Source organism: Panthera leo, chromosome D4 (genome assembly GCF_018350215.1).
Source record: "Panthera leo isolate Ple1 chromosome D4, P.leo_Ple1_pat1.1, whole genome shotgun sequence".
NCBI classification, from domain to species: Eukaryota; Metazoa; Chordata; class Mammalia; order Carnivora; family Felidae; genus Panthera; species Panthera leo.
Window position 1 is genome coordinate 26,638,277 of NC_056691.1, and position 17,193 is coordinate 26,655,469.

Genomic DNA, 17,193 nt, shown 5'->3' on the forward strand with positions numbered 1-17,193 from the left:
AACTGCTAAGGTCTACAAATATTGTCCTTGCTTTTTTCCCCCCCTTAGCGGTACCTTTCTAAAAATATCCCACGGAGCCTGTCTGGGCCAGCTCTGAGACCACCCCCTCTGGCTCCACCCCTCATCGGGACCCGCCCACTGCCCGGGACTCGGCTTGAGGCAGAAGGAAGGTAGCTTCCGGTCTCGCGATTGGCTCTAATCCCGCGAGAAGAGAAGACCGCTGCCGTCGGCGGCGGTGGTGAGGGAGGGGGTGTGGCCGGGGTATGCGAAGTCCCCAGGAGTGAGGGAGAGGGGGCGGGGTCGCGCGCACCCGGCGTACGCATGCGCGCACGCGGCCGGTCGGGCAGGGCTGAGGGGAGGGGGCGGCGGCGGCAGAGGCGGCGTCGTTATTTCCGCGGTTTGGACGGTGCGTGGCGGCGCGGGCGGCCACGGGAGAAGTAGGTAGGGACCGCCAGCGCAGAGCCATTGAAACTCCCTCCCTCCAGTGTCCTAGAGTCGCAGCCCCCCGTGCGTGTGGCAGACCCTGGGACGCCAGGTCACCCTGGGGCCCCGGCCCTCCCGCCGCGCTTCAGGTAGGAGCTGCAGGCTCCCCCGAGTCCGCTGCCCGCCGAGGCCCGGGCCTTGCCGGGTGTTGCCGGGGCGACGACCCGGCACCGGGCGTGCCCGCACTCCCGCGCGTCGACAGCTCTGCCCTTGCTTCCGTGCCCTGTGGGGCCGGGGCCGGGGCCGGGGCCGGGGCCGGGTCGGGCTGAGCTGACCCGGGTAGGGCGGACGTGGGGCGGGTCCCCGCCTCAGGTGCGCCGCCACCCTGGGCCGGGTGGGTTGGACCCCGCGAGGCGCTCCCGCACTCCGTGCCCACCGTGCGAGGCTATGCGGGGGTCCAGGTCGGCCCAGAGAGTTCCGGCCAGGTGAGGGACCACCCTGACTTGAGTAGTTGCCTCATGGGCTCCCGGGCTGCAGGAGGGGACTGTGAAGAGTGTCTTGGCCATTTGTGGCCAGTGTGGAAAGTTGAAAGCTCTGGAGTTGGTTCTGTTGGGGCCAGTGGTGGGGCGGCTTGTGATTTTTCTTCTTAGATAGTGGGAAGGCAAACTCTTAGAGCCCTGGTAGGTGCTGGACTATTAGTAAATGAACAGCGATAGTGTCCGTGTAAGATTTAGTTGCATTAAGGTATTTTTTTTCCAGTACCATCTTCAAACTCGGATGAGGTCTGGCAGTTTAGTAAGACTTCCATCGAGTACTTCGGCAAACACACAAGGATTGCAAAAATACCCTTGCCTTGAAAGCCACAATCTCTTTTACACCAGTGTTAATTTTATAGGCATTATGGTCATGAAAGCTTCTGTAGAAGATGATGATTCAGGATGGGAGCTCAGTATACCAGAAAAGATGGAAAAAAGCAATACAAGCTGGGTGGACATAACCCAAGATTTTGAAGAAGCTTGTCGAGGTGAGTTTGAATTTTTGGATTAGAAGCTCAAAATCTGGGAAAAGATAAAATACAATCTTGATTGTGATTTGTGGACTAACTCATTAAATGTAAGGAAATCAACAGGTAAGTGTGCTTTATCAAGTTTGTTAACCACACGTATTCATTCTCTACCTTCTGATTTTAACTTTCATTCAAAGCCAGTCGGTATTTGATATCGCATGAAATACAGATGTTGAAGCAATTTCTTCAGTTTGTCTAGCTTTGAGTAACAGAGTGGAGAGTACATGGCAGTAATTTCAAACTGTGGAAACATGAGTTGTATGGAAGTAAAGACGTTAGTATTATTGTATGTTTGAGGTTTGTAAATGATCGAACCACGTCATTCCCTGTTTAAGAGCCTTCAGTGGCTTCCTGTTCTGTGTAGAATAAAATCCGTATTCTGTCCCCATGGCCTGTATGGTCTGGTGCCTGCCTACACTGACTTCGTTTTTGTACCACTGCCCCACTAGCCTCATTATGTTAGTCACAAGGTCCTTTTTATGTCATTAAGTACACGAAGGCAGTTTCCCTTCGGACCTCTGTATATTTCCTTTTCTGTGTTTTAAACTCCTTTGCTTCCAGGTGCTCACGTAGCCAGCTCCTTAAATGTTACCTCTCCAGTGAGGATTTCTCAAAACAACCGGTCTAAGCAGAGTTAGCCCCATTCTCTTCTGTACAACTCCACCTCAGTTGAATTACTTGTTTTATTTTTATCGTAATACTTAACCTACTGTCAGAAACCGTCATTGTCAGTTATTTCTTGTTTATTGTCAACCTCCCCCACTGGAATGTAAGCTCTGTGAGTGCAGAGATCTTGATGTAGCCCTAGCACACAGAACATTTCCTGGTACATTGTAATAGTTTAATAAATGCATAGGCATAAATGATTAGAGAAATGAGCATACTTGTTGTCTGAGAGGAAGGAGCCTTAGGGAGAGACTGAAAAGTGAAAGAAACAAATGGTAGAGTGAATTTGAAGAGGATGAGATCAAGAACATAGTAGGGAAATTAACTTTTGGGTATAGAATAAGGACATACTGAGACAGGAGGAACTGAGGTTAGGATTGGTGAAGAAACATATTTCTAAGTGGATGGTGAGGAATGGTGGAGGGATGCACACCTGGATGGCTTCTGTTTCCTTACTGAATGAGTTGTTTCTCATGCTGGTGAGGAGGCGTGTTTAGTGCTCTTGAGAGGAAGAGTAGAGACTTGGAGCAGCTGAAGGTGGAAAGAGAGCCAGCTGAATATAAGCAAAATGATAAATCATGTGCCTGCCCATCCACTGTTCCGAAATACGTGTCCAGTTAAAGTATGCGTAAGTGAGATAGTGGAAAGAACATTACACTGGGACTAATTGGGGGACTGCTCATATCTGTGTATCCAAGGGAGAGAGAAAGAAGTCTAAGTTACAGTGTAATTGTTGTGCCTAGAGATCTTAAACTATTAAGTGGATCATACCCATCATTTTGCACTGATTATTTATTTATTTACATTTATGTATTTTTGAGAGAGAGAGAGGCAGAGCACAAGTGGGGGAGGGGGAGAGAGGAGATACAGAATCCAAAGCAGCCTCCAGGCTCCGAGCCGTCAGCACAGAGCCCGAGGCAGGGCTTGAACTCACAAACCATGAGATCATGACCCGAGCTGAAGTCGGATGCCCAACTGACTGAGCCATCCAGGTGCCCCTGCACTAATTTTTTAAATGATCTATATTAGAGGGCTGTCATTCTGAACCTAAATGGGAAAGGTTTTATGAAGTTCATAAGGCATGAGTTGGGCTTTAAAGGAGTGGTCGAGTTTCTATAAGTGGATGGGAGGGAATTCTAGACAGATGAACCATTACAGCCAGAGTTCAGTGAGAGTTTGATGTTTGAGGAAGAGTAAATAATTTTGCTGCTTCATGGAAGAAACCTTGAATAGGCAATATGGTTTAATACCTGTTTCAGTGGGGATTGAGAGGGGGTAGCATGTCATTTTGTTGCCAACCTCAAGCCATTCTGTTAAATCTTCCATAATTAGCTCTTGCTTTGTCTCAGGAGGCACAGGTGTGAGACATTCTTGAAACTAAAAATTAATGTAGATTTAGGACTTAAAGGCTGTTGGCAGTTCTTGAGCCTGTGGTATTAATAATTGGTTTTCTTTTCCTGAAATAATCAGATTCACGATGTCAAAATATTTTTGTATTTATTTAATGTTTATTTATTTTTGAGAGAAAGAGAGCTCACGTGAGCATGTGCATGTGGGGGAGGGGCAGAGAGAGGGGGGAGAGAATCAGAAGCAGGCTCAAGGCTCCAAGCTGTCAGCACAGAGCCCACGCGGGGCTCAAACCCATGAGTTTTGAGATTACGACCTGAGTTGAAGTTGGATGCTCAACCAACTGAGCCACCCAGGCGCCCCTCAGTTTATTTTTTAATAGAGTGTGTTGGGGGAGAGAAGCAGGGGAGAGGGAGAGAGAGGGAGAGAGAGGGAGAGAATCTCAAGTAGACTCCACACTTAGTGCACAGCCTGAGGGGGCTCGATCCCACAACCCCAGGATCAAAAGTGGGACACTCATCTGACTGAGCCAGCCAGGTGCCCCCATGGCGTCAATTTAGTTTAGACTTCTGTTCTAGCAACTTTCAGAAGACCAAATTTAAAACGAATATTCTTAATACCATTTAACTGTTGTAGTGGTCTCTTCAGTAACACTGTGATGGCATTTGGCTAAACTATGGTTATTTATTTATTTATTTTGGTACTGAGAAAACAATCTGCATAGTGATCACAGTGTTCCTCATGCACATTTCTACTTGTTCTTTTAGTGGCTCATCAAACTCCTCTGGATCAAATTGTAACTTTCATCACTTCCTTTATCTCCTGTTAGGCAGAGGGCACACATTCCCTTGACATTTCCTGTATCTGACATTTAGGCCCTTGGCTTTTTTTTCCTTGAAATTATTTTGAATATATGGTGCCATTATTGTTACTTTGCCTGATACATAATATATTCATCTAAATAACACCTCTGAGCTTTGCTTCTCCAGGAAACTTTGCCGAATTCAAACCATCTCTGCTTCCTATAAAAAGCTTTTTATCTTCGTATTTCATTTGGTTGTCTAAAGTTAGGTGCTTTCTGAATACAAACAAACCCTCAATTTAGAAATTTCACTTAAACACAGAAGATCATAAAACGTACGTTGCTCCTTCTACCTACCAGATTCCCTTCTTCCACACACTCTGTGGAGAGCCAACAGCCTCTCCTAGGATGATGATACATGCCTTCAGGTGTCTAGAACCCAGAGGTAATCCAAGGTTCGTTATCGTTACTTCATTCTTTTTGAGCTTTAGTCTAGAAAGACATGGGCCCTTCCTGTCATCCCATCTTCTTATGTCTTTGATGGCTTCACTCATTCCTCATTAGTCTGTCTTTCTCAGAGACCCCGTTGTTTAAGGCCTCTTCTCCCGTCCTCTTTCTTCAACCCTTGCCCATTACTTTTCTTCAGAAGACTCCTTTTATTGATTTCTCTTCCCTGTTTCAAAACCTAGGATTCTTAAACTTCTTTCTCTTCCTTTCTATATTGTCTTCTCTCATTCAGAACACTTGTAGGTGCCTAATATATATTTGTTTTAAGAATGAATGAATATATTAAGGCTGTGTTTCTTCAAATCAGAGTATCTGGATCTCCTACTTCAGAAATTTTAGAACCCCTGCATTACATTAAATGGTATCATTTTGGGTGATTGCCTGAAACTAGCTTCATTATGAACATAAGATTGAGCACTGAAATTGTAGCAATACTTGATTATAAACCTTATTATCCAGTTGGTTTGCAGTATGCTTCTGTAATCTTTTTTTAAAAAATTATCGAACTGATTATATAGCATTTAACAGTTATCGTAAAAAAAATATAGACTCCTCCCCTGCTGAATTCATAAATCCCAATTTGAGAATCATTGTTCTAGGAATTTGCTGTTTGTTAGCACTTTATTCAAAGATTAAAAAAAAAGATGGATGGAAATTGTCTTGGTGAAAGATCTGAGCACCCTGTAAAATACTTTTTTTTCTTTAAGTGATTTTGATTTTGGAAATGAAAATTATGTTTTCCTTGTTCCATCCTATCAAGAGTATTTTCAGTTGTAAGGCATGGGGACTGGGCAGCGCTGGTAATTGTGGGTCACTTGAGATCAGCAGTTCTCCACCAGGGATGATTTTGCCCCTCAAGGAACACTTGCCAGTGTCTTGCAATGTTTTTGGTTGTCACAGTTGGGGGGGGGGGGGGGGTTGGGCTGTTACTGGTGTCTAGCGGGTACACAGCAAAGATGCTGCACAGGGTAGCCCCCACAAAGAAGTAATTATTCTGCACAAAATGTCAATAGTACTGCATAGTTCACTCTGTTTAGATAACTTTCAAGAATGTTCAACTATCATTTACCCTTTCTGACCCTGGATTCTTCAGGAAAGGAACATATGGATACTGGATGTCTTAACACCTCTAACAACTAGCATTAACATAGAGCAAGCAGTGGGAAGAGAGTGGGACAGTTGATACATTCTGAGGGCTCTTCTGCATTGTTGAATGCATCTTATCAGATTTTCTTCTTAATCAGGTGGGTATTGTATATCCTCCTTTACGTTGGGAGGTTTGGTTAACAGAAGAGGTGTCCTCAGAACTCACCACTTTCCCTCTTTGAGGTGGTTATTCCAGTATTCATAATTATAGATAGCATGCTTCTATTGTTATTTCTTGATTCCTCGCACTCCCAATTTGAAATCATGTATGTACCTCTACCCATATAGTTATAGCTACACTATGGATAAGCAAATATTACCTATTGTGGAGTCAAAGAGTAAAGCTGTTATTTTTCCTTCCCGCACAGTTTTGTTATATACAAAAAACTCTTATTCAGAATCTTTGTAGTTATCATTAGTTCTACCTTAGATTGTTCATTTGTCTTAAGCTCCTTAAGACATTCAGATACCTCAGACATCGTATTGTTTTTCATCTCTTTGAAGAAATTTCTCCTCGAGCCTCTTACTTACTGCTCCAGTCTGAAGCTTTGTACATAGTGTGATCCTGAGATCATCAGCTTGGGGTTTCTTACTTTAATATAGATTAGACATCTTTTTTTTTTTTTTAATTTTTTTTACATTTATTTTTGAGAGACAGAGTAAGACAAAGTGAGAGTGAGGGAGGGGCAGAGAGAGAGGGAGACACAGGATCAGAAGCAGGCTCCAGGCTCTGAGCTGTCAGCACAGAGCCCTACGTGGGGCTCGAACCCACAGACCGTGAGATCATGACCTGAGCCGAAGTCGGACGCTCAACCGACTGAGCCACCCAGGCGCCCCTAGATTAGACATCTTTTTTCTCCTCTTGAGTAAAATGCATGGGAGATACAATTTTTGGAGGCTCTGGGTGTCTGAAAATATTTTTATTTTATCCTCCCACTTTATTGATAACATAGTGTGTCTGGATACCTTTAAGAATTTTGAGGGCATGACCCATTGATGTTTTTGCTCTGATTTTGCTATTAAGTAGTTTGATGACATTCTGATAACTGAGCTTTCCTATGTAACCTTTTAGAGTCTTCTGTTTGACCTCTTATACAGACCTCTCATAGTGGCTTGCCTGGTTGATGACTCTGGGGTCTTCTTACCTTGTCTGATCCTTCAGTTCTAAGAAACTTTCTTTAATTACTCTATTTCCTATTTATTTATTTATTTATTTATTTATTTATTTATTTATTTATTTATTTATTATTTTGTATTCTCCTTACAAAAGGATACCTCACCAGATATTTGCTGGTGCCTTAATCTTGGACTTCCAGCCTCTAGAACTGTGAGAAATCAATGTTTGTTGTTTATAGCTGTCCAGTTTATGGTATTTTTTGTTGCAATAGCCTGAATGGACTAAGACTCGCATCTTCCAAACCTACTGATTTTTTCTTTTCCACTGTAATGTTTTTAAGACTTCTTTTCTCAGAACAATTCCCCCCTCCCCTTTTTTTAAGTAAAATGTCCTGGTTTTGTTTCAGGGTTGCACCGTTTTATCTCTCTAAGGATAATAGTTCTTTTGAATTTTCCTCTACATAGTGTCTTTCTGCCAACTTGCCTTTTTGTTTTTCAAGTTTGTTTCCTTTATATCTTTCATGTTTGAGGATTACTTCAGATACCTAAGATTTCTTTGTTGTCTGAGGGTGGGAGACCAAAAGCCAGTGGGAAGCTCTGAATTTTTGAGTGGGACTTACTGACGTGGACTTGACTGGTGCTGGTGCTCTGACTTGACTGCCTGTGATTTAACAGATAAGTGAGGGAAGAGATCTGGGGTTTTCACATACTCACTTAATGCCCCCTCTTTCCAGTGTTCTACCCTGGCCTTCAGGTAACCTTATGTCCCTGGGGACGTTTCCCCCCTCTTCACAGAAAGTCTTCAGTGTTACGTGTGGGGAAGGGAGGGCAGTTGTCCTGCTCTGTACATTAGGACAGGGCTCTGCGCTGTCTGCTCAGTTCCATGTTTTAGCCTCTCTTTATCTGTACTTTTAGAGGCAAATGGTAGGTCATGTTTTGGGCTTTCTTCACTCCTGCTTTTTAGGATTCGGTTTTCTTGAGTTTGCTAAGAAACTACTTGTCTTTTTGTTTCCAAGTTGTACTATTACACTATTTCTGTACCTGTTTCTCTTCTTTGGAGTGTATACCTTTCTTAAAACACAAACACACACATACATACTTCCTTTGGTTGTTTTAATGAAATTTCTGGAGGGAATTAAAGGTAGTTGCCTGTGTTCAATTGGCCACCCTTACCCAGTGGTAAACCTCCGTCATTTTGTTTAAATATTACTATTACAGTGGTATTGGATTTCGGTTATATCATAGATTCAGTAGGGTATTCATAAGGATCCTAGCTGGGAACTTAACCATCATTTACAACGTTATGGGTAGAAATTTTATCAAAGATCTATAACATCAGTTTACACATGATCTCGTTTACAAGATGATAACATATATGTATTTGCGCTGTCACATAGGTGCATGTTTTTCTTTTGCAAGATAACGTTTCATCCAAATGAGCATATGCTTCAACTGCTGCATACCCAAACTCCACCACAAGTTATGATTCATTGTTCATTTCCAAGGCAAAATGAATGATGTCCTCAATAAAATGTTAGGAAAATCTGTGACCCACAAAGTTGAGTTAAATTTTCTCTCACAGCAGATACATTCATACTTTATATGAGAGTGAGGATAAAAGAAAAAGACGATTGTCAAGGTAGTCAAAAAATTTGAATCATCAATTTTTCCTCATATCTAATTTTTTCCTTTGCTTGGAGTGGTTTAAGCTATGTACTACTGTACCTATTTAAGGCTTTAACTTAAAAGTAGAAGTAACTACTTTTTAATCATTGCGTTAACTTAGTTCAGTGGTTTGGTGCGTCTGTAATCCCTAGGATCATCAACAACATTTCCCACAGCATGCAAGATCAAAACAATTTCTGTAGTAGTACTAAAATGTTAACTTGCCTTTTTGACTCTCATTCTCTTATTAGTAGTCCAGAGACTACATGATATGTTATGATGTCATTGCTCTGACTGCTAATGATAAATGTAAAACATTATCTTTCTCGCTAAGTCTTTTCAGAACTGCTGCATAGTTGGATAAGACCCAGACTACTCAGGTCTGTAGTGCTGTAGAAGATCATGATTCCGTGTCCAGGTGTTGATCATGCAGTAAAAGTGCTTGCACTCTGCTTAGTTGAGCAAATTTTCAAGCTTCCTGCCTATAGTTTACTGTGATCTGATTCCTGGTGTTCTAAGGGACCATACTGAGAGTCGGCTAGTTCAGCAGTTCATTTTACAGATAAGGAAACCAAGGCACAGAGTGACTTGGTTCAAGGTCTGTGGAGTGTTTTTCTTTTTAAGTTTGGTGAAGCTATTTGGTACCCTAAATCTACCATAAGTATTTGATAAATTATTACAGCAGTTCTCAAATTTTTTGATTTTGGGACCCCATTATACTTTTAAAAATTATACCTTTACACTCAAAAATTGTGTGTTTCCATATGGATATGGATATAGATGTTCATTAAAACTTAAAACAAATTTTAAAAATACCTCCCAATTGATTTAAAAACAATTATAAACCCATTCCATGTTAATATGTTTTTTGATGAAAAATAAATTATTTTTCAAAAGAGAATAACTTCCAAGACTAGAGTTGTTTTATATTTTTGAAAATCTCTTTAATGTCAGCGTAATAGAGGGCATCTGAATTGCTAATCTGTCTGTATTTGTTGGAAGTATATGAGGTAAATCTGGCCTCACCAGATATATAGTTGAAAAACAGGAACCTTTTCAGATAATTGTGGATATACTTCTTTGATATTACAGTACAACAAAACTTGACAGGTGGTAGTTTCTTAAAGATCAGTTGTGATATGGAATCTGAAGATCTGTTATCAGTGGACTTTCCATTCTCTCTGTTACATTAAAATCCATTGGTGTGCCTTGAACTTGGAATGCTTAATTTTGGAACGTGTGTCTCCATTTGGAAAATATTGGTTCATTGACTTAAGCATATCTTCTAAATGCTGATATATAATACTGAAAAGCACATTTGTTAATATTACCACTATTATCAGAAAAGTCTTTTTTAATATTGGGAAGCTATCAGGTTCGCAGTGGTAGATATGTTTCTCCAAATTCTAAGTTTTGCTTACAAGCTCGAATTTTATCATTGGCAACACAAAATTTCAGTTTTTCTTAAAGCAACAAACTCCTTTCCAAGAAAATGGCATATTCTTAAGTCTGAGTAAGTATAGTTTGTCATTTGTTCTTTCAAGTAAAAATGGTGTTCCATTGTAATTGTGCAAGTGCTTTTCCTTACAATAACAGCTTACTTTGGTATGCAGCAGACGTGTTTGTTTATATTTCCTGTTTTGTCAAATAGAATATTTAAAAGATGTACTCAAAGATTGAGACTTAATCAGGTAAATCAGGACCAGCACTAGAATGAAGTGAGGCACCTAGGGTGGAAAACTTAAGAATTCACTACCTGAGGGGCACCTGGGTGGTTCAGTCAGTCCATCTCTTGATTTCATCTCATGGTTTGTGAGTTTGAGCCCCATATCCGGCTCTGTGTTGACAATGTGGAGCTTGCTTGGGATTCTCTCTCTCCCTGCCCGTCTCCTGTTCATGCTCTCCCTCTCTCCGTCTCAAAATAAGTAAACTTAAAAACAAAAACAACTCACTACCTGAAAGTGAGTTCATGCTTAAATTTCCCGCAGGAAATGCTTCACTTGCTGCACCCTGGTCCCAGCCTTGAGATTAGTGATTTTACTGCTTCATCAAGGACTTAAGTGACATTTAAAAATGTTGTCTTTTTAACTGCAAGTGCTTGGAGGTAAAAAAATACACTATTTAGCTTGGGGGCCACTGTCTTAATTTGTGGTGAAGCTAAAGCAGTATAGCCCTCGTTGCTTTTTTATTTTTCCCTTTATGCTGTTGCTCTTGTATTATCAGTGCAGATGTCAATACAATGAAAAAGAAAATGTTGTAATATTACTGTGAAAGTAATTTTAATGTTACAGACACCTGCGTTCCCAGACCATCTGTGAGAACTGCTGTTATGTTCTGTCATACTATAGCGTAGTTTTTGATATGCTTCTCATTGATTTATCTGTTTTGTTACCTGGAATTGTTAAAAATGAATGTTCTTTAACTTAAGATCAGTAGGAGGGGTACAGTTCGGAAAACAGGGGCTTTGCATCTTTTACCGGATTTGACCATCAATATTTAAGTTACTTAAAATGTTACAGTAGTAGTTCTCCCCTTCCCTGCACATTGGGATTTTACCTGTAGTGGTTTAAAACCATTGCAGAGGGGCCACCCCTAGAATTTAATTGGTTTAGGGTGCTGCTTGGATGTTGGGATTTTCACAGGCTCCAGAGTTGATACCAACATGAAGCCAAAGTTGAGAACTGCTTTATAGAGGATGAATACTGTTTTGATTAGCTGTTTACTCAGGTGTTTTCTACATTTAAATAAAATGGAATTTCCTTTTTTTCTTTTTTCTTTATATTTATATTTATATTTATTTTTGGGAGAGCACAAGCAGGAAAGGGACAAAGAGAGAGGGACAGAGGATCTGAAGCAGGCTCTGCACTGACAGGCTGACAGCATGAGCCCGATGTGGGGCTTAATTAACGAACGTGAGATCATGGCGTGAGCTGAAGTCAGACGCTCAACCGACTGAAGTGCCCCTAAATAAAATGTAACTTTAAAAAGTAGCTTTGACACTGTTCCTGGGACAAAAAAAGGTTAGATTATGACCCCAAGCGATTTAAGAAACAACTTAAAAGTGGTTTAAGAAAGTTAAAAAACAGCAGTCAGTTCTGTGAAAAAGCATAGTTGGGGGAAATTTACTAGTGATATTTTAAAATGAGGTTGGTAATTCTGATTGGATTTTTGTGGCCTGTGGTGGGTTGCTTGCTAATTATTAAAAGTTCAATTTATAGGGATTAAATATTCATCATGTAGAAGGCATTATGTTAGTAATGGAGTAGAAATAATTTCTTAGAAAATGAAGTTTAAAGGAATGAAAGCCCATTTTCAAACAAAACTGTTTTGTTTCTTTTTTTTTTTTCTTAGAATTAAAATTTAAATATAAAGACGGTGTTATTCAAAGGATTTTTCTGTTTGTTTCTTTTAGAATTAAAGTTGGGAGAACTGCTTCATGATAAGCTGTAAGTATTTGAAATAGCGTAGTTTAATATTTCTGGGGTTTTTTTGTGTGTGCAATAGTATTCCTTGAGGCCTGGGTGATACTACATTTCAAAGCTGTAAAAATAAAATGAATTAGAAATCTATTTTTAATCTTGGTGAGCTGTTTTGGGGCAGCTGACCTTAGTTATGATATGAAATGGTTGTACCTGGTAAAACTATGATTTATGGTCCTTTCTTTAAGAGTTAGATGTATAGGATATGGAATTTCTTGAGGAAAAGATACAGATTTTGTGTTATCTGTGATAGGCTGATTGATGACCAACAATGAATGATTTAATGGCTTGATGAGAGAATCCTGGGAAAGGCGAAAAAAGGGAGATGCTTGATTCTATTTGTACTCCCGTAGATAACCTCAGTTCCCGTACTACTATGGCCAGGCTCAATTTCAAAATTAGGAATGTGAAATGTTAAATCAGTTAATGGCCAAGATGGGACATTTGAGGAGCAGGAGTAGATCCTGAAATTTAATTTTTTCTCAAACTAATGTGAATCAGAGACATCAAGGGGTTTTTAAAACACACATTGCTGGGCCCAACCCCCAGAATTCCTTCTTTAGGGCTGGTGTGGGACCCCGCAGAAGTTGAAGTTCCAACAAGTTCCCAGGTGAGGTTGATGTGCTGATCCAGGGATTGACCACGCTAAGAACCACTCTGGGTCATCCTTTTGGTGCTGCAGGCGGTTCTAGGAAAGATACAACGAAACCATACCACAAACAAATGCAGGAAAGAGTGTGACTCCTCACTGTGGAACAAGATTTGAGGGAAGACAGCTGAAGAGGGACCAAGTGGTCTTCATTTCCCCAAGGTTTTAGGCTCAGCCCAGGAAACATGATTGTCAGCAGCCTCCCCTGAACACCTATTAAAGTTATATTCTTGTAATTTATCTCTCCCTTAGCTGTCTTGTATTTTCTCCCTACTATACAATCTTCTAACGTATATGTAACTTTTTATCTTTACTGTCTGTTTCCTTTTCACTGGAATCTTGGCAGGCAAATTTGTTTTGTGCACTTGAACCTAGAACCGCGTCTAGCATATATTAGGTGCTCAGCATTTGTTGAATGAATGGAGAAATCCTAATTTAATGCTGCTATAATTTCTGTAGAGCGTTTACTAATTAGGCAAGTACTTCACTGGTCTAGGGTTTTAATTGTGCCATTAAAAACTTGTTTTTAGTTGTTCTCTTGTAAGTAATGGATACTTTGTTTTAAACGAATTCAAACATTAGAGATGAAGCAAAAATTTCCCATTGTACTGCCCCCGTGTCCCCCATGCTTACTCTTTGCTCAGATATCATCACTATTATGAGATTGTTGCATGTCCTTTTGGACCTATAAAATACATATATGAATAAAATCTGTAAAAATAGTTGATTATAAATTCCTGTCTACAGTATGTATTATTTTGAAAATTCTTTTCCCATTCAGTGTATCTCGGAGATCTTTCCATGTTAGTATATAAGCTATACCTCGTTCATTTTAACTGTTGCTTTGTATTTTACAGTGACTATACCATAATTTATTCTGCAGTATCCCTATTGATGGACATTTAGATTGCAACATGGGAACATGGGATTAGTAACATGGGAAAATTGAAGACATTTAATTTATACAAACCTCTTCGTATGCATGTGCAAATATATTTTAGGATGGAAGCCTAGAAATCAAATGACTGGATTTTAATAGGTTCAGCCAAACTTTACTAAAAAAAAGTCTGTATCAGTCTCCCACCAACAGTATATGAGAGTAAACTAGGTATATTTTTTAAGCTTTCTGAGTGGCCAAAGCAATTCCTCATTGTTTTGTTTTGCATTGCCTGATTACATTTGAATTTGAGCAGCTTTTCACTTTTATTATAAATATACATTTTTTTCTTTTGTGAATTGTCCATTCATGTCCTTTGCCTCTTTTTTTAATTTTTTTTTTAAATGTCTGTTTATTTTTGAGAGAGAGACAGAATGTGAGTGGGTTAGGAGTAGAGAGAGAGGGAGACACAGAATCCAAAGCAGACTCTAGGCTCTGAGCTCTCAGCACAGAGCCCGACGCGAGGCTTGAACTCACAAGCTGTGAGATCATGACCTGAGCCGAAGTTGGATGCTCCACTGACTGAGCCAGCCAGGCGCCCCTGTCCTTTGCCTCTTTTTCTTTGGACTAGTTGCCTTATTTGTTGTATGAGTCAGTTGTATTCTGGATAACAACTTTTTAAAAATTACCTATATTAAAAATACTCTTCCTAGATAATTATGGTGTTTTAACTATGGTTTATTATCATTGCATATAAATTTAAAATATTTACACAATTGCATACATCAACTTCTCCTTTTATAGTTTTTTGAAATTATTGAAAATCTTTTTTTTGTTCAGAAATTCAAAAATTATTGAAATCTTTTGTTTGCTTGTTTTAGGTATAGAACTTAAATCTGCCTGGGTTTACTTTTTAAAATTGTGTGAATCAAATTGTGTGCCACTTGTTTCAGCAGTATTTATTGATTAATCCACTATTTTTCATTACTTTGAAATTCTGTCTTTATCATATAGAATTCCTACAGAAATGTGGGTTTAGACTGTTTTCTATTGATCTGTGTATTCTAGAATGTTTGTAATTATTATGTCTTATAGTATCTTTGATATTTGGTGAATACTGTTTTTGTTGAAAGAATTCTCTTCCATTTTTGCATATTTTCTGTTTTGGCTTGACAAGCTCTTTGAAAAATACTATTTGGGTTTTGATTAGCATAGTTTAGAGTTGTTTTCAATAATAACATACTCATCTTGTCAGATTATCTTGAAGCATTGAGAGATTTGAGGGATTGCAGGGAAGAGTTTGTCTCCTTAAAGCTGGTTTTAATGTCTTGCTGCTTTTCTAAGAGGAAATGATGTATTGTAACAAGGTAATGTCTTTATTTTCCTGGTAGTATAATAGCTTAGACTAAGCAAAATGTGAAGTCAGTAGCTTGATCACCTATCAGACTTTGTTTTAAGCTTTTCTTTTTCCTGTCCCATTTTTTAAGGCATATCTGTTAATGATATACTCACTAACCAGTCCACAGTGCACCACAACTATCTGTTTATATGGCTAATAAGCCATAAATACCAGATACAAGTTAACACGACTCCTGGATTATTTTTCATTATGTTACTGCCAGAACTTCGGGCATTGTAGATGGTAATGTGCTGCATTATTCTTATTATTCAAGATATAAAGAAAATAAATCAAAAATTACATTTGGTAATGATTATTCCAATACAACTTTCTAAATATTAAGTAGAGAAAACCATTTAAAGAAGGCAAAGTGAAATCCATTATAGATCAGTTGATCTTTTTTCCAAAATTTCTAATGTGCAACCTTTTAAAAGGAAACACAAAAAACAACTTTTGTTTTTTCACCTGCACAGTGTATGCAAATAATTTGACCGCTACATAGAATTTTTATGTTAAAATAAGATTGTTTAATTTTTTTAATTAAAAAAATTTTTTTTCTTTTTTTTTGCGAGAGAGTTACATACATGCATAAGCCAGAAATGGGTAGAGGAAGAGAGAGAATCCTAATCAGGCTCCATGCCCAGTGTAGAGCCCGACAGTGGGGCTCAATCTCACGACCCTGAGATTATGACCTGAGCTGGACATTTAACTGACTGAGCCACCCAGGTGCCCCAGAGGGAGATTATTTAATTGAAATAGAAGTGTTAGCAAATTGGGAAGACTAAATACATAGAACACTATATATTTAAAGTACTATAATTATTATATCATTGAGGGAATCTGGGTAAACTTACTGGTTCAAAAGAATTTGTGGGGTCAATTTTTTTGCTTGCAGATTTGGTCTTTTTGAAGCCATGTCTGCCATTGAAATGATGGATCCCAAGATGGATGCTGGCATGATTGGAAACCAAGTTAATCGAAAAGTTCTCAATTTTGAACAAGCTATCAAGGTAAATACCATTGTGCTTTTTGTGTTTTATCATTTGTTATTCCACATGTTAAAACAGTGCCCATCAAACCTGGCATATTAAAATACAATTTTTTTACAAGCATCTCAGGTACATAAACAAAACTTAGTTACAAGCTTTAGTTATCTTTTTTTTTGAAGTCTGTAAATTGTTCAAAGGTCTTCATTACAAGCTGGCACTAAATTTGTGTGTTTACTAATTTTTTAAAGCATTTCAGTATATATTCAAATACCAGGGTAGTTGGTTAAGGGGTTAAGTTTTATATATTAACACACTAAGCAGAATGCTTGTGGTTGTGAATTTGAAATTCATTCTGTGAGGATTGACTTAGAAATTCATTCACAGTTGCCACAGAGTTTAATTTTGCATATTTTATGAAGAAAGATTTGCTAAATAAATGGATATTTAAATAAAATTTACAAGTAGTAAAATTAATCACCTTAAGGGAAGGGTTTTTTAAAAATTTTTTTATTTTTATTTTTGAGAGAGAGAGCGAGCACAAGTCGGGGAGGGGCAGAGAGAGAGGGGGACACATAATCCGAAGCAGGCTCCACGCTCTGAGCTGTCTGCACAGAGCCCGATGTGGGGCTTGAACGCATGAACCGTGAGACCATGACCTGAGCTAAAGTCGGATGCTCAACCAACTGAGCCACCCAGGAACCCCAAGGGAAGGGTTTTTAAAAATGTTTACTTTTCTAAGTACTTTTGATCCATTAAAATGATTCGTATTTATTAATGCTTAAAACTAATTTGAACTATGTTTTTAAATACTTGTTTAACTTTTTGTTTATAAAGGCCTTTATTCTTTTCAAATTAAGAGGCTTTGATTTTTTTGTATTGAAGATCTATTTAAGATATATTTCAAGAATACAGAGTTAATTTGGCATTTTAGTTTTTATCAGATGATGATATAGTTCTAGAATTATTATTTTTTAAGTATTTAATTCTTGGAGGCCAAAATGCTACTGGACATAGAAACTGTAACTTTTATAAAAACTTCTCATATGTCATATTTCTCCTTTT

The 17,193-nt window shown here is 39.0% G+C and overlaps 1 protein-coding gene across 2 annotated transcripts in view; it reads left to right on the top strand.

Annotated features, from left to right (window-relative positions):
* The first annotated feature begins 359 nt into the window (after nucleotides 1–359).
* NAA35 (N-alpha-acetyltransferase 35, NatC auxiliary subunit) overlaps nucleotides 360–17,193 on the top strand; it is a 91,700-nt gene continuing 74,866 nt past the window's right edge. The window contains exons 1-4 of one of the 2 annotated variants that reach the window (XM_042913101.1): nucleotides 360–572; nucleotides 1,319–1,447; nucleotides 12,151–12,184; nucleotides 16,038–16,152. In XM_042913101.1, the coding sequence (XP_042769035.1) occupies nucleotides 1,324–1,447; nucleotides 12,151–12,184; nucleotides 16,038–16,152 (273 nt within the window). In that variant the 5' untranslated portion in view covers nucleotides 360–572; nucleotides 1,319–1,323. The remainder of the gene's footprint in view (nucleotides 573–1,318; nucleotides 1,448–12,150; nucleotides 12,185–16,037; nucleotides 16,153–17,193) is intronic. The other variant, XM_042913100.1, reaches the window with a different exon arrangement.